The sequence below is a fragment of the Leuciscus leuciscus genome (assembly GCF_965113295.1).
Source record: "Leuciscus leuciscus genome assembly, chromosome: 3".
NCBI classification, from domain to species: Eukaryota; Metazoa; Chordata; class Actinopteri; order Cypriniformes; family Leuciscidae; genus Leuciscus; species Leuciscus leuciscus.
This window is the reverse complement of record NC_138727.1, coordinates 48,856,410-48,875,297: the sequence shown is the minus strand read 5'-3', so window position 1 is coordinate 48,875,297 and position 18,888 is coordinate 48,856,410. Positions and strand designations below refer to the sequence as shown.

At 37.9% G+C, this 18,888-nt stretch overlaps 1 protein-coding gene across 1 annotated transcript in view; it reads left to right on the top strand.

Annotated features, from left to right (window-relative positions):
* The window catches only part of pkd1a (polycystic kidney disease 1a), a 101,827-nt gene that overhangs the window by 30,121 nt on the left and 52,818 nt on the right, over positions 1-18,888 (top strand). The window contains exons 8-10 of the mRNA XM_082164443.1: positions 2,295-2,472; positions 8,454-8,668; positions 17,606-17,727. Coding sequence (XP_082020569.1) covers positions 2,295-2,472; positions 8,454-8,668; positions 17,606-17,727 — 515 coding nt within the window. The remainder of the gene's footprint in view (positions 1-2,294; positions 2,473-8,453; positions 8,669-17,605; positions 17,728-18,888) is intronic.

Below are 18,888 nucleotides of genomic sequence, written 5' to 3'. Positions count from 1 at the left end.
AGGAAAAAAAGGGAACAGAAAATAGCCCTATATTAAAATATTAAACTCTTTTAAATTCTTTTTCAATAATCAATCAACATAATCAATTTAACAGATTATTATTATTATTATTATTTTATTAATTATTAAAACAAAATATAGTCCTACAAAGCTATTATTACCAGAGCATGTGATCAGAGCAGGTCATTTTACCATTGTTGCCCAGCATGGCTATACCAGCGCAGCAAACAGAAGTCAACAGAGAAATTTCACGTTACTTGAGTGGACTTTACTTTTCCAGTGCTTAGTACATGATTGAAGCCTTTGGGCCGTTAACGACAGAGCCGCCGACACACACACACACACACACACACACACACACACACACACACACACACACACACACACACACACACACACACACACACGGAACGGAGAGCTCGCCGCTGCTGGGCCATTAACGACAGAGCGAGCCGACACACACACACACACACACACACACACGCACGCACGCACGCGCGCGCGCGCGCGGAGCACAGAGCGCGACGCACATACCGAGCGGAAAAGACCCGCTCATGAAAGCTGCCCGAGAATGAAACCTGACCGCCGAACATGGAGGGGCGGGACGGCATATTTCGGCCTTTTTAATAGCAGACGCAACAGGAAATCATTCAAACGAGGCAAAAAAAAAGAGTGCTGCGTCAATTGCGTTATTTTTTTTTAACGCGTTAAACATTTCAAATTAATCGCAAAGATTAACGCGTTAATTCCCCCAGCCCTAATTTATATATATATATACTGTATATGAATATATGTATACATACACACATTTTATATATATATACAGTATATATATATGTATGTACAGTATATGTGTGTGTGTGTGTGTGAGAGAGCATTTACAGTATATACACACACAGACATATATATAATATATAAATATATATATATATATATATACACACTATGTAAACACAATATGCATACACACAACATGTAAACAAAAACTTTTATGTTAGATGCGATTAATCGTGAATAATCGATTTGACAGCACTTATATATATATATATATATATATATATATATATATATATATATATATATATATATATATATATATATATATTAGAGTATATTATTGAGCATTAAAAATGAATTATAGTAAAAAAAAATCAATGGCCTGATTTGAGCTAAAGAAGCTCCCTATGATTGTTATCAGGAGACATAAAGGCCATATTAAAGTGTCTCATATGTGGCAGAATGTTTTGAAACGGGCTTTGTCTCTTGTCTAGATAGGCAGCTCACTGTTTTTGGAGAACTACACATACAAACTGGCACAATCTTGATGACACATTCTCACATCAGCACAGCTCAGATATAACGCGCTTTGAAATGACCATGCACACACTCTCTCTCTCTCTCTCTCTTAAAATATCCTGCTTTTCATGATCTATCAGACCATAAACATCCCTCTCTTTCACAAAGCATGTAAGCGATGGCATGTGAAGATTCCCCTCGTTTGTTTATCAGGCCTGCAGAGATCTGTCCATTATTGTTTGCTTTGAGAGAACAGATAAGAGCCCCGATCCCAGGAGGAGAAGAAAGCGGGTTACAGAAGCAGAGAAATTCTGGACTGAATATAACATATACAATAAGCAGGCTTTTCAACTTTTAAAAGGGAGAACTTTTTTTTTTCCCAATATTGTCAGTTGTTGACGTCACTTTGTAAAGAAGGGAGGATGTGTGAGATCCTCAAAGACCTTGAACGAAATAACATAAGATTAAAGAAAATATGGCCCAGATGCCTTTTCATTTGGGTTAATGAATGACCCATACAATTAATAATCCATAAAAGTAATAGTTAATAATACATAAACAGTGTTTTGTTCAGAGAATTGTTGGCTTTGTTGTTTTGCACTGAAATCTCATTGATATGTTGATATGGACTTCATGGATATATTTTTATATTTTTTTACAGCATTTTTAGCATATTTGTTATTTAATTATTAATATTTGCTGTTGTTTATGCATTCACAAAATTTTCCTAACACGCCTGTTAATATTTTTACATATTTTCATTCCTATGCAGATATATATTAATATATATTTATTGTATAATAATAAAAAAAATTTTTTTTATTACATATTATGTTAATTACATCTAATTATATATGATATTTTTATGTCAATTATATCTAATTATATATGATATTTTATGTCAATTATATAAAAAAAAAAATGTATTCTATTCTATTCTATTCTATTAAGAAACTGCTTATAAACAATATTAATAGTCAAATGTCCTGTCCCTTCAGCTGAGCCGCTGTGTTTGCCAGATGCGCTCCATCACACGGACTCATCCCGCTGTTTCCTCTTGGTGTCGGAAGAAGTCAGCTGGTCGGACGCACGTCGGGATTGTTCGGCCCGTGGAGGGGAGCTCGCAGTGGTGCATTCCCAATCCGTCCGGGACCTCCTGGCCCCTCGAATCACACAGTGAGTCACACACTCTACTCTCTGCTTTTACAAAACCTCGGCAGGCTTTCATTCTAAATTCCAAAACCCTCTTCAGAAGATTCCGGAACTCCTCGTCTATCTTTGTATGTCTTGATGGGCTTTCGTGTGATTTGATTGTGTGATTTTAGTCAGAGCGCCAATATTATGATGTCCGGTCCAAACTGATTGAAAATTCCATCTGCAGCAGAAATGACACGTTTCACCTTTTATATCACTGACCGTTTAATATCAAAGCCGGCTCGAAATGGCATGAAGATGCTGAGTTAAATGACTTCCGCTGCTAATGCACTGTTTCCATTGAGAGCTGTGCTGCTGCTTTGACCCCGACTTTTTCCTCTGGAACAGCAGCAAGGCACCATGGGAAATGACTTTTTAAAATGCATTTTAAAGTCACTGAGTGCTGCCCAGCTCACGACCTGCTGAGAAAGACTGGAAATGTGTGATTTCCTCACAGGAACAGGCCAGAACATTCAGAACCAATTAATGTGTCTTATAATGTGACAAAGTGTCTCATTAGAACACTGGACGTGTGAGATGATTATAGACACACACACACAGAGATGATTATAGACACACACACACACACACACACACACACACACACACACACACACACACACGTTTTGGAAAATGAATTCATGATGTACTCGCTCATTATATACATTTTGTAAATTTTTGAACACAAAAACGTTACGGACTGCAGCTTTAACATTAGTTAAATATGAGATCACATTAAATAACAATGAACAATATTTCTACAGCATTTATTTATTTGAATGTTAATTTCAACATTTACTAATGCATTATTAAAATTCAGCATTGTTAATTTGTTTTTTTTATGAACTAACATTAACAAAGATGAAACAATACTGTAACAAATATATTGCTAATGCATTACCTAATGTTAACAAATGAGACCTTATTTTAGTGTTACCGTTACATGTACAGTACTTACTATAGTAACAGTAAATTATGCATAATTACAAGCAACGAAACCTTACCGTTAGTACATGTTGTTAATTAATATTACTCAATACTTAAATGTATAATTATACTGTAACAACAAGGGCAACTTAAATTAAAGTGTAACCCAATATGTGTCTTGTTTTCCTGTAGAAATATCTAAACATTCTTAATCAAGGTACATTATCTTGAGAAGCAAGTATTTGTATTAAGTCTTAAAAAATTTATCAAAATTAAGTGAGTTTTTGCCTAAAACAAGAAAAAAATATCTGCCAACAAGGTCAGAAAAATAATTGTGTTTTCTGTTTGACTCCATTGGCAGATATATTTTCTTGTTTTAAGCATAAAATGTAACTCTTTTTGTTTTTTTTTATCAGAAAACAAGACTTAAAGGGACAGTTCACCCAAAAATTGAAATTCTGCCCTCATGTCTTTCTGAACCTGTATGCATTTCTTTCTTCTGCATATTTTGAAGAATGTTGAAAACCAAACCATTTTGGTCCCCATTGACTTCTATTGTATTTTTGTTCATACAATGGAAATCAATGGGAACCAAAACGGTTCACTTTTCAACATTCTTCAAAATGAGTTCAACAAAAGACAGAAACTCATACAGGTTAGGAACGACATGAGGGTGAGTAAATGATGACAGAATCATAATTTTTGGATGAACTATTCAAAGCTAGCTTGCTATCGCTAGCCTCTCTGAAATTGCCTACCCTTCCTTTAAAAGTTGTTCAACTCGCGTCTCATTATCCCCCCCCCCTTTTTTCAACGTGCCGCTTACGGTACGTTCACACGGGGCGTCAGCGTCAACGCTTCCCATTGACTTTGAATGGGTGACGTCAAGTGTTGCCGAAAAGAATTGTGGATCCGTCGGCGGCGCTTCACTGGCGTTGCTCGCGGCAGAAGTTGAGAATTTTTCAACTTCTGCCGCGAGCAACGCCAGTGAAGCGCCGCAGACGGATGCGTCAGCCAATCAGGATCGCTCTATGCAAATACAGTAGCCAGGCGGCAGCCAATCACGTTCATCACGTTCATCCTGTTCAAGAGCAGCAAACTGAGGATAAATTTTAAAATGGAGGAGAAACTAATTATTGCGGTGGGCAATCACCCGGTCCTTTATGACCAATCACTTTTTATGTACCGGGATTCATACCGGAGAGACCAGGCGTGGAAGGTGGTGGCAGAGGCCGTTGGTGAATCTGTCTAATTTCATTGGCTGACGCTGCTATGACCATGGCGTCAGTGCCAAACTTCAGCCATGCCTTCCGTCAAGCGTTGACGCTGACGCCCCGTGTGAACTACCGTTAGGTCTAGCGATGTGTCAAATCTTTTTTTTTTATCTTGATGTATCTTCAACATGTCTAACTGTAGTGTTTGCTTATATTTTTTTCAAAACCGTCAAAATCATCCAGCTCTAGTGTCTTGCCTTGAATGTTTAGTTATTTGTACTGGAAAACAAAACAAAAATAATTTTTTTTTGCAGAGCAAAGCCTCGACATGCAATGTAATACGTGTACATAATGGAAAAGTTGTGCCTCTTGTTTGTCGTTTCTCTCTCTTTTGCTGTGGTTTTCCTCTGAGCACCTGAGTCAAGAGATCAGCTGATGGCTCATTTTCTTTTCTGAGCTGACTGACATTCACCCAATCCCAGATCTGAGCATGTAAACTGTAAATCATGGTTTGTTTTCTGTGTTCATGTCCATGAGGTAATCAGTATTTATTACATTTGCTTGGACAGAAATTCTGACCACCAAGTCTAAACACATATTACGATTCTTTGATCAAGTCATGTTTATTTATATACAATACAGATCGTTTCAAAGCCGTTTCACGGTGAAAATAACTGTTAATTCTGCAAAGTTCATCAATTATGAAATGATTGTATTGTCTAAATGTCGAATGAGCTACAGCTTTGCTTCAAGCCAGTTTTATATCATGCTAAGTGCTTGTAAACGTCACATTAAAAATAGCTTATTTTGACGTGTTTGGCCTAAACGGATAGTCCGTTCTGGTGAGTTTCATATTTATTATTCATTAGCAGAACACAAAATGTGTTCAAACCAAACAGCATTCATAATCACAACCTGATTATCAGCGATTTGCTTCCTCTAGATTGTTTAATTGTCTCCCTGAACTCAGGGAATTTCCCGCTGGAGGTGTTCATGTGCTAATCTTGTAGAGCCGATCGTCCTGACGTGACTGGAGGACAGCATTAGCTCTGATGTGATCTTATGATGAACAGTTAACCCTCACACTGCTTTCTTTGCCATCACACCTTAGGGTGTACTCACACTAGCCAGTTTGAACCGTGCCCGAGTGCGTTTGACCTCCAAAGCGCGGTTCGTTTGACTAGTGTGAGTGCTCCGAACCGTGCCCGGGCGCGGCTCGATTAGCCGGCCCTGGCCCGCTTGGAAGAGGTGGGCCAGAGCACGGTTCAGTTGGACTCGGGCGCGGTTCGCATGCAGTGTGAGCGCTAACCGTGCTGGACTCCATTGTGTTCAGTGAGAGCGCCGCTCTTCCTGTTTATCCCGAAACCGTCGCACCATAATGAAGTAAGCGTGCTCCGGCACGAATGCTGAAACCCTATGTGAGTGCAGGCCAGAGGGGGAGTGGGGAGGGGGGACAATCGTACTCGGGCCCGGTTCATGGCAACCGTGCCTAGTGTGAGTACACACCCTTAGTCTCAAACTTCTTATTCTGATATTCACTCATTTATTCTGTTTCTATATATTTGATAATCTAGCGTTGATGCGCACACACACACACACACACACTTCCAGTCAAAGTTTTGATAGTTAATTTGTTTTGACGGAATTTGTTTCCACCTTAAATACTGAAATTAGTTTTGTGGCGTTTTATTTATGTATTTAAGCTTATATTTTTATGGATTATATTTTTATGGATTTTATGAATCTAGAAAAAGATCAAATATAAGAGTTTTCATTTGTTTTACTCACTACATAATTCCCATACAGTCATGCAGCCTTTTCATGACTTTAATATTTATCTCAAATGTGTAAGGTTAAAAACATAGGTAAATTCTTGACTGTGTGTGTGTGTGTCTGTCTTCTTCAACGATAGAATGTTTACAGGTGTGAGACACACACACACACACTCACTGTGGTGTTACACATCTGCCGAAGCACAGCTGTGGAAATACATTAGACTCCAGGAGGGAGGAGACACCAGTTATGTGTGTTTATGTGTGTTTATCTATGTGTGTGTGTGTGTGTGTGTGTTTCCTGTCTTCTGTTCCACACCCATCATTAATTTGAGGGCAGAGCTTCCACTAACCAGATCGAGAGAGAGACAGAACTGCAGACAGACAGAACGAGTGTTGGAGGAAGTGTGTTTTCTATCTCTATAAACTGCTCCAGATGGACCACATACCCCCATAACACACACACACACACACACACACACACACACACACACACACACAGACTGATGTAAGAACACATAAGTGAACAGACCAATTTTATTGTTCCCTTTCTGGCAGAAAGAGTTTTGTTTTTGTCCCTCTCTTTCCCTCCCAATGTTTTTCTTTTTTGTTTGTAGTTTTCACAGATGTGAGATGTTGGCTCAAGCCCATTATAATCGTGTGTGTGTGTGTGTGTGTGTGTGGCGTAATCGGCCTGTGGTGTTACTACCGGCGGTCCGGGCGGGACAGTCGCACTGGGACCCATGATGACCAAACCCTCCCTCTTCATCTGTTCATGCAATTGTCAAGCAGTTAAAAATGACTATAACAGCGGCACGCCTTACTGTTCGACACTCAAACTGAACGATCTATATGGCAATTACTAATCTTTGTAAGATTACGCAAACATAAATTATCTAAAGTTTAGTCTATTAAGTCTATTAAGTATTTAGTCTATGTGTGTGTGTGTGTGTGTGTATATATACTGTATATATATATATATATATATATATATGTATATGTGTAATACATATATCTAATATTTTTATTATTTATGCTTTATTTCAATAAAGAAAAGTGTTTCTAGTTATAGTTTTAGTTAATGGTAATAACCCGGCTCTAAAATGCACTAAAATATCAATATGACTCGTTGCAAATGATATATTCTGTGGTTTTTGCACCATGGCTCGTTCGGTTCTGATTCCGTCCCTGTTTTTGTGTCTTGTTTGAAGGCAAATGAAACTTCAAAATGATCAGCGTCCCGTCGGGTTCAATAGCGCCTCACATTCCCCTCGGCTGATGCTTTATTAGGGTTATTGAAGCTCTGAACGCGATATGCATAAAACATTCAGAGCGCTTTCGCCTTGCATTAACTTCCTGTGTGCGTTTGGTTCCAATGGGAAGCTCGTAGGAAAGAAAAATTACAAATGACATCTCTTTAAAATCACAGTCGCTACTCCAGGTTGGTAATGAGATTAAATGGAGAGCAAAAACAATAGTTCAGCCTAGAGTGATAATTCTGTCATCATTTATTCATGTCTTTCTGAACCTGTGGAAAACAGAAGGAATGTGTGTGTTTTTGTCTTAATTAAGCTTTACATAAACAGGGAACCATTAACAGCAATACCAAATTTTGAAACAAGACTTCACATTGCCCTCATTCCTGATTGTTATAAGTACATGTTGTTATAAGTACAAGTCGTACATGTTGTACTGAATACTTAAATAAAGACATTTGAACGTATGAATGCATAAACGTGAGGAAAGAGAAAAATGAATAAATACTTGATAAGAATGCATACATAGGCCTACGTATACATGTCATATACCCATGCATGCATAAAGAGAAGCTATATGTACATATATTATTATACATATGTGCAATAATTATACTTACACATATATACGTATACACAAGCATAATACATTCATACATTTATGACCACGCATATTCACACACTCCTACCATGTTTGTCCCCCTTTTTTAAATGAGCTTTTTCTATTAGGCCCAGAAACAGCTCGTATTGGATCTCATTAGTGATGATGCTGTTTGTGTTTCTGTGTGTTTCAGCGAGCGTGGCGTGTGGTTGGGTTTGAGCGATCAGTATTCTCCACGAGTCCTGCGCTGGGTGGACGGTTCTGAGGTCCGGTCGGGGGATGAGGGCTCGAGGGACCGGGCCACTCTGCAGCCTGGAAATGTGTGTGTGTCACTGGACGCCAGCGGCCAGCCCAGCTCACACTCCTGCACCGCCAAACGAGCTTTTGTCTGCCAGTTCACACGGCAAGGTAAACGTCCCGTAGCAACACACACACACCTCTGGATCGCATAAAGTCTGCTGCTGCATTCCAGTTTGCATACTGTCCTTACTTTATAGTACACATCATTTTAATTGGTGCATCATACATTTAAAAAATGTGCCTTGATATGCACTATTTTCAGTAGAGTTTGTGCATCTGTGCATGCTTTATATTGCCTACAACCCCTTGCAATATGGAAGATGAGTGACATTTGCACTAGTTCTTAATCACATTTTTGGTCGCAATTGTGAGGAAAACAAGTCAGAATTGCGAGATATAAAGTTGCATTTGTGAGAAATAGTCACTTAGGAGAAACGAAGCCGCACTTGTGAGAAACGAAGTCGCGTTAGTGAGAGGCAAAGTCGCGCTAGTGAGAAACGAAGCAGCACTTGTGAGAAACGAAACTGCGCTAGTGAGAAATGAAGCCGCACTTGTAAGAAACAAAGTTGCGCTAGTGAGAAATGAAGGTGCGCTTGTTAGAAACGAAGTCGCACTTGTGAAAAGTGAAGCTGCACTAGTGAGAAATGAAGCTGTGCTTGTTAGAAACGGAGTCGTGCTAGTGAGAAACGAAGCTGCGCTAGTGATAAATGACAGGGCCGGCCCTGACCAATTTGCTGCCCTAGGCAAGATTTTACCTGGTGCCCCATGCATCACAGCCCATTTCACCCCGTCATTGTGTTCATGATTATTTAGCCTATATATATATATATATATTAGGGGTGGCACGGTACATGAAAAAACATCCGAACCGTTCGGTTCGCTTGTCTCGGTTCGGTGCGTGTGTGCGTCGCGCGGTTCGCACGGTTCGACGCATGCGCAATGTAGCCTTGTGCCCGTGCTACTGCTAATACAATGCTAAATCATAAATCAGACAAATGTAGAATAACATTACAATGTCCAGCAATCGATTTAAATAGTACACTGGGTTTACTTAGACATTTAATGAGATCAACTCCACTAGGCTATATGTTGTTTTTTTCACGTGAATAAATAGGCTACATAGATCGACTGTTCCACGTACCGGTATGTACTTTAATGGTCCAGTGGCAGAACTTGCCAAGCGTGTCAAAGGTTCTGAGTTCTAATCTGCACTCGTATATATTTTTCTTTTTCATCAAAACCGATTATGTTTATCAGCGGTTGTATATCAAGCAGGGACAGATTTGTATGAATTTTGTTTTGTGATTTCATCGGAACGAATAGAGTAGCCTAGAGTCTCCTCAACGGACTGAAGCGCGCGTCTGAGTGAAGAATGTGCGGCCGCTGCGGTGTGTGCGCGAGCCACGAGAACACTGTATCAGCGCCACTGATCGCAACGGCAACGAGCACTTTGATCACTTGATTAAAAAAAACACATTTCAGCGCTAGATTGCTTCTTATTTAACAAACGAACGAAACGAATACTTTGCTAGTTAACTGGAAATGTTTTATTTATTTGTATTGGTACATCCGTGCTGGGACATAATATCAACCCTGGCAAAAAGTGGTGACAAATAACTGTCCGACACAGCCCACGGGAAATGAGAAGCTGCGTTTTGCAAACACACCCCATTTATGAAATAAATTAATTAATAATTAGATAATTCAGCTATACATCATATGCTGAAGTAAATTTTTGGAGTGTTAAAGATTAAAAGAAAAAACAACAACAAGAACCGTACAGAACCGAAAACCGTGACCCTAAAACCGTGATACGAACCGAACCGTGGGTTTTGTGAACCGTGCCACCCCTAATATATATATATATATATATATATATATACACACACACACATTACAGCCTAAACACAAATACAAAGAGCATTACATCTAGCATTCAAGTCAAGTCCCCATTATCTTTTATAGTGCGTTTTACAATACAGATTTAATGTGAACTTTGCTATTTTTAATAAACCTGTAAATAAATATCATTACTAATTTAGGCAAATAAATTTAAAAAATGCCATATACATGCAGTACAGGCCAAAAGTTTGGAAACATTACTATTTTTAATGTTTTTGAAAGAAGTTTATTCTGCTCATCAAAAGCCTGCATTTATTTGATCAAAAATACAGAAAAAAAATGCAATATTGTGATATATTATTACAATTTAAAATAATTGGTTTTCAATTTATTATACTTTAAATTATCATTTATTTCTGTGATGCAAAGCTGAATTTTCTGGATAATTACTCCAGTCTATCACATGATCCTTTAGAAATCATTCTAATATAATTTTATAATTTTAGGATACTTTGATGAATAAAAAAATAAAATAAAAAAAGAAGAAAATGTTTTAAAAATATAAATCTTTTGTAACAACAATATACACTAGGCTACTGGTCAGTAATTTGGGGTCAGTAATTTTTTTTTCTTTCTTTTTTGGAAATAAATCAATACTTTTATTCAGCAAGGATGTGTTAAATTGATAAAAAGTGATTGTAAAGAAGATTTATATTATTAGAAATTATTTTTTTATTATTTTGAATAAATGCAGTTCTTTTTAACCTTTTATTCATCAAATATATTAGGCAGCAGAACTGTTTCCAACACTCATAATAAATCAGAATATTAGAATGATTTCTAAAGGATCATGTGATAGACTGGATGTCACATGTGACTCTGAAGACTGGAGTAATGATCCTGAAAATTCAGCTTTGCATCACAGAAATAAATGATAATTTAAAGTATAATAAATTGAAAACCAATTATTTTAAATTGTAATAATATATCACAATATTACATTTTTTTTCTGTATATTTGATCAAATAAATGCAGGCTTGATGAGCAGAAGAAACTTCTTTCAAAAACATTAAAAATAGTAATGTTTCCAAACTTTCGGCCTGTACTGTATCCCCCCCAAAACTGCACAACTGTAGAGTAGCCTAAAACATTAATAAAAAAAGTGCTAATAAAAAATGCGTCTTAAAACTGACATGATTGTTACAAAATCACACTGTCTGGGGCCTCTGGAGAACTCAGAACAACTGCTAACATTGTTTAAGGTAAAAATAACTGCCATGAAATTATAGTATCTTACTCCTATGCAATTAGATCAACTGTTCATTCACTACATCACTTTACCTCTGTCTTTATCCCCTTTTATCCTCTTCTCTTCTTTTTGGCACTGTATCTATCGCAGACTATAATGCTCATTTATAATGTGTCATGTAAATTCGGCCATCCGTCACAATCAGGAAACTTTCTCCGTGTCTAGAACTGGCGCGAGCTGCCAGGCCCGTTCCTACGAGCCTGAGTGTGTTAAGCGCCCTCAAACAAAAGCAATGCTGTCTACATTGGATGCGGCGTCGCGCACGCTACACAACAAATTACCAACAACTGATCGCGCGCGCGCTCTGTTTCTGACGCACTTCAAGCACTCGCTGGGCGGGGGAAGATTGATGTGCCAGACTTTTTTTTTGCTTTTTTTGATAGTATTTCGAATTAATGGTTTTAAAATAGTATTATAAAAATAAAAAAATGTAAAAAAAAAAATTCACTCGTTCACTCATTCTGGCGCCCCTATGGATGAGTGCAGTGGTGTAGTCTAGTTTTTTGTAGTGAGTATACTCTAATATAACCCCCCCCCCCCCCGGCATACTCACCCAGCCCAGAGCGTCACCCCATAAGCACCACCACACTCACTAATGCATACAGTATGCATCGACATGTAATTGAGAGCATTATGAAATACTAAGTGTTATCAACTTATTTATTTGTTATATGAATATGGTCCCTGAAGCACAGGTTTTATCAGTTGACAATTATCAACAATAAAAAAACAAAAACATTATAGGCACAAATACAAATTTACTTTTAGAAATGGTGTTTTTGAAAAAAAAATAATTTTTAAATACATTTTACTGTGCAATTCCTTTCTAATTAATTTGAGTTAGACCGAACTTTTATTTTGGTGGGTTGTAGACATTTGAGTTTCTGTTTGTTTTAATAAACTATTATTATTATTATTATTATTAGGCCTGAAGTATACTCTGTGCAATAGTAATATATTTCTGTTATAATTTCTTCAAGTTATACAGAACTTTTATTTTGACAGGTTGTCGTAAAGACATAACAGTTTCTGTGTGTATATGAAACGAATGAATGACGATAGTTTTATCAAATGAAATGGTGAAATTCTCATCAAGTGACTCTCATAGCAGCTCTGCGATGAAATGCACATGTGTAGCCTACATCATGTCTCAATACAGTGAAACGCTGAAAACACCACGAGCGTGAGTCACGCGTGCTTCTGTGTGTGTGTGTGTGTGTGTGTGTGTGTGTGTGTGTGTGTGTGTGTGTGTGTGTGTGTGTAGTGGAGCACACTGAGCGCTCATTCCCAGAGACGCGTAGAACAATTGCAGTCTCTTTTAGCTTTAATATTCATAGACACTAGTCCATATCGAGATTTGATTCATTGTACAGCAGCTACTTTTGATTTATTCATTCAAAAATAGCCTAAATCCGTGACGTTCTGCTTTATATAGCAAGTTCCATTTGTGACTGGATTCCGCGATTCGATCCGTCGCTTCGCAAACACAGACGGGGTGAATTTATGAATGAAAGTGTGAAAGTTCTGACACAAAACGAAGTTGATACGTATCCTCACGCTTTTTTTAAGTGGGTATACGCAAATCCTTGGCCTTTTCTAGTGGGTATACGGCGTATACCTGCGTATCACGTAGACTACACCACTGGATGAGTGGCGCCCCTAGCATTTGCCTATTCCGCCTATGCCGCGGGCCGGCCCTGATAAATGAAGTCGTGCTAGTGAGAAACGAAGTCGCACTAGTGAGAAATGAAGTCGCGCTAGTGAGAAGCTCAGTCGCGCTAGTGAGAAATAAAATCCGTCGTGAGAAACGAAACCGTCCTTGTGAGAAGCGAAGTCGTGGTAGTGAGGAATAAAGTCGTGAGAAACAAAGCCGTGCTTGTGAGAAACGTAGTCGCGCTAGTGAGAAGTGAAACTGCGCTAGTGAGAAATGAAGCTAGTAGTCTAACATACACACACACACACACACACACACACACACTCACTCACTCACTCAAACACACACACACACACACACACACACACACACACACACATACTCACTCACACACACACGCTCACTTATACACACACGCACGCACACACACACTCTCTCACACACGCGCTTGTAAGAAACGAAGTCGCGCTAGTGAGAAACAAAGCTGCACTAATGAGAAACGGAGTCACGCTAGTGAGAAACGGAGTTGCGCTAGTGAGAAATGAAGTCGTGCTAGAGAGAAGTGAAGTCTAAATAAAAAAAAATCACACAATGCACACAAGACCCCTTTCAATTTCAATTTCAATTTAGAGCCCTGATGAGCAGTTTAAGGAGATAAATGTTTCTCTGCAATTACTCAGAATGACCTTTTTTCTTTTTTTTCTTTTTTTTGTGTGAAAAATGTCAGATTTAATGAGATTCAGTGTGTGAATTGGCATGCAACTTACATTTTCACTGATCTGGTCAAAAATAAACCAGTTGTTCATGCTACAATTTGATTGGACCTGCTTCAATCACTGATCACTTCACTCAAAGTGATACATTTATGCATTTGGCAGACGCTTTGAAGCGACTTACATTGCATTATCCTATACATTTATACATAGGTATGTGCAATCCCCTGGGATTGAACCCACAACCTTGCGTTGTTAACGCAATGCTCTTACCACTGAGCTACAGGAAAGCTTTTTGAATGATACAGAATGATGCAAATCATGTTTCATTTGAACATGTTTTAGAATTTCCACTGAGAATGAAAATGCAATAAAATTCAAATCTGAAATCCCCAAATAACAAGGTCACTAAACAGTGAAGTGCACTCTTTGAATGAGACGTATGAGCTTCAGTTGCTGTGTTAATTTCGTTGACGAATAATTTTCGTCATTATTTTCGTCAACGTCATTTTTTCACAGACGAAAACAAGACGATAACTAAATAAAAACTAGTTTTGAATGACAAAAACTATGACGAAAATCTACTGACAGTTTCGTCAACGAATAAAAACTAGACGAAAATGTTAGATAGTGACGATTTGGGAAGCGATCCAGTCTGATGTCCTGCATTTGTGGTAGATGCGCACAATTCCTACTGTAACGTGATCTACCCAGCGGCACACGAGTTCGCATGCGCTGCATGTCTCATAAAACGTTAAAACATGTAAACGTCTGGGAGAATGAGTAGAGCAGACATGAAGATCTGAATAAGAGTGACGACGCAAAAAAAAGAGCTCTATTCGGTACGGTTTTCTGTGCGCACACACCCGACCCGAAGCGTGCAGCCATTCACATAGACACCTAGGGCCCTATCTTGCACCCAGCGCAAGTGACTTTGTACACCGACGCATGTATCATTCCTATTTTGCACCTGCGCAAAGCGGACTTTTCCCTCCACAGAAGCATGTCGGTAAGTTAGGAAATACACTTGCGCTCCCGGGGGCGGTTCAGCGCAAAGAGGAGGCGTGTTCCGGCGCAAACGTTCCTTCATGCTATTTTGCAGGTTTAGAAAACAATTGCGTCACTAACCAGGAAAAAATCGCTTAAAGTCAGTGGCGCGTTGCGCATGTTATTCATATGCTATTTTAAGGGCGCATGCTTGGCCATAATCAATGTAGCGTGTGCACAACGCGCATACACTTTGATTCTCTCATCTACACAGAAGCAGTTTTCATTTTTGCAAATCATACATTATTACGATAGATAGATAGATAGATAGACAATTTATTATAAAAGCATACATCTAGCTTACACATTTACCCAAATTATCATACACCTGTTTAACCAAGTTAATTTGGGTGGGTTTCTCCATTTCAATGTAACTTCTCTCTTTTACGGCCGTGACGAGAGCGTTGCTCTCCTTGGCTGTGAACCGCTGCTGGCGTGCGTCTGGCAAATCCGCCGTTACAATAGGAATCCGCTTTAGAACAAGCGCGCCTGCTCTTAAAGGGAATGTGAGATGACGCTCTGATTGGTTTATTTCACGTTACGCCCAAACCACACCTATGAATAATGAAGCTACTTCAGACCAACCCATTTTAGATTTGCGCCTGGCGCAAGAGTCATTTATCCCGCCGGGAAAATAGCAACAGCGCCGAGACCCGCCCACAAAGTTACTTGCGCTTTGCGCTTGACACTTGCGTTTCAGATCGTTAAAATAGGGCCCCTAGCCTATACAGCGCGCGAGTACAGAATTGAGCTCTCTTTCGTGTCTGAATAGAAATTCACACAAATATTATGTCTAAATGTCCGTTTTGGAGAGTATTCACGTAAATTATGTCGGTTATGTCTTAAACAGTTGTGAGTGTATCTGTGCATCAGCGCATTGGATCCGCATGTCATTGGACATGAGCCGATGTCTTAAAGTGACAGTGATAAACCTAATGCGGTCTGTGTCCTTAAAAGACAAGTTCGGTATTTTACACTTAAAGCCCTGTTTACAGATCGTATCTGATGAAATAGAACGGTTACGGTTAAAATTTGGACACATGCTGCTGTCCCGAGAATTTTAGGTTTATTTCGCTTCCCCCCCCCCACCCCCACAATGGTTGTCTATATGCACTGGAAGATTCCGTCCTAAAAACACATTAAACTTTCGTTTACAAAGACGTGAAACTCACCGAGTGGTCAGGGGTGTTCACTGATATGTTCCATCAAAAATCGCTGAAAAAGATGCATTCCAACAGGTTTTATCGTAGTTTTTGTCCAACTCCATTGACTTAATAGGACATGCTGTGAGACCGCAGCACCTTTACGATATTACTCCGCCGCTTCTTCTTCTGCTTCTTCTGTGTATTCAATGAAATGCCCGTGGTTTGCTTGCAATTGGCAAAGGTGCATTATCGGCACCAACTGGGCTGGAATGTCTATTATTCAAGCTCTCAACGGAAGAATCACGGGTGTGACGCGTTTGGCAAAATAGGTCCACAAAAGCGAAATAAACCTAAAATTCTCGGGACAGCAGCATGTGTCCAAATTTTAATCTTAACCGTTCTATTTCATCAGATACGATCTGTAAACAGGGCTTTAAGTGTAAAATACCGAACTTGTCCTTTAATATTGATCAAGCAACAAAAGAAAAAGAGAAAAGCATTCACTGCTCGTTAATAGCTTTAATAAGGATTAATTATATTTAATTCATACAAATAAATATGTCTGCTTGAAAGAATAGAGAAAGATGTATGCAAGTAGTTATAAAGAATTCATATGTCATTCATTGAAAAGAAGACTGTCTTCTACTTTAGGAAAAGTGGTTTTATTTAATTTTAAGATATTTTTTAAGTTACAGTAGTTAAATCTGTATCTGTATTGCACGTTCAAACTTTAAAATCATTCATATTATCAGGTTAATATATGTTTTCTCCGGGAGTATATGGATTTGGAAATTTTAGAGAAATTCTAAATAAATGCATTTAAATTGAAACCCATTATATTTTAGTCGACTAAATCTACTGTAGATTTAGTCGACTAAAATCTTATTGTATTTCGTCGACTAAAACTAAAACAATTCAGATGACTAAAATATGACTAAAACTACCGGTAAATGGCATTTTAGTCAAAAGTCAAAATTTGCTGTCAAAATTAACACTGTTCAGTTGAGCTTAACTCATTCTCTCCCTCTCAAGCTTCTGGCTGAGTGATGTTCAGCTCTTTTTCTTTTCATTATTCAAAATAAGATGTATTGAACACCTCATAGAATCATGATGCATAGAAAGATCAAAACACACACACCAACTCAAGCGGCAATCAGAAGCTCAAGCTGATTCAGTCAGTAACACTGCAGGCAGGCGTGTGTGTTTGTGTGCTCGGCTCTGCCTTATTGAGAAAACGCATTAATTTGATGAACGAGTGCTGATACGACAGACGTGTTTAGAGTCTGAATGTGTTTTCAGTTGAGTTTGCAGCTGAACATCAGTGTTTCTCTGCAGTGCGTGTTCCTGATGCTGGCGTCTTTACGGTGGGAACCGCTGTGTTTAACACACACAGTCCTCTGAGGAGCCCCACAGCGACACACACATCTGTGCTCAACAAACCCACCAAGAGCGTAGAGGTAAACACACACACACACACACACACACACACACTCACTCACTCACTCACACACTCTCACAAACAGTCTCACACACACACACACACACACACACACACACGCAAAATAATTATAGGCATTCAATCAAATTGAAAGATCTTATGTAGTTTTTATTGTAAGGTTGTAAGAAGCCTATTTGTATATTGTTTATATCTCTTGTAAAATAGAATAAATAAATAATTATAAATGAAATGAATAATTATACATAAATAATAAATAAATATAGACAAACTTACTTTATTTGTTGAAATTAACTTTCTTTATTTTAATTAATTAGCATGTATTGATTATATTGTGTTGTAAAATACAGTAAATAAATAATACAAATTATTAATAAATTATTATTAATAAATTATAAATTAAAGAATTATAAATTAATGAATTAATAAATATTATAATCAAGTATAATTTAAATCTAGACATTCAATAAGATTGAAAAAGCATATCGTTTTTATTGTAATATTCTATGAAACCTATTTGTGTATTGTTTGTATTTTTTTAAAATACAATAAATAAATAATTATATATGAATAAATATAAATTAATTAATAATAATACATAAATAATTATGAATAAAAATACATTTAAACAAACAAGCAAACATTTATTATAATAAATACGAGTAATGAAAAATGTTCTTTAGTAGCGAATAGCATCTTTGTACTCATGATTAATGAAAGCTCCGTCTTGACGGATGTGACGTCATGTGAAAACCTCCAAAATGGCATCGGGTTTGATTGCTAAAACTAGTCAAGATTCTGCATCACATTCCACATGTTACCGGTGTATTTTAGCTGAAGGAACCTGGTGCACCGTCATCTGTTCAGTGTTTTACAGGAGAATGAGTGAAGTATTTCACTTCCATCAATAACAACTGCACTTCCTGCTATTAATGTTGCCATAGAAACGAGTCATATACTATGAGTCCGACGATGTGAGATTTGACTCTGAGTGATTATCATGTGATTTCAGTTTTTGTGATGACTGCAGATTTTTTTTCTATATAGAACAATTAATGTATATATGTTTTTGTTTTAATGATAGCTTTCTTTCACTTCCATACAGAAAAGCACACCATATTGGAGAAAGATTGTGGTGATTTATAAGTGAGCTCTGGTTTTG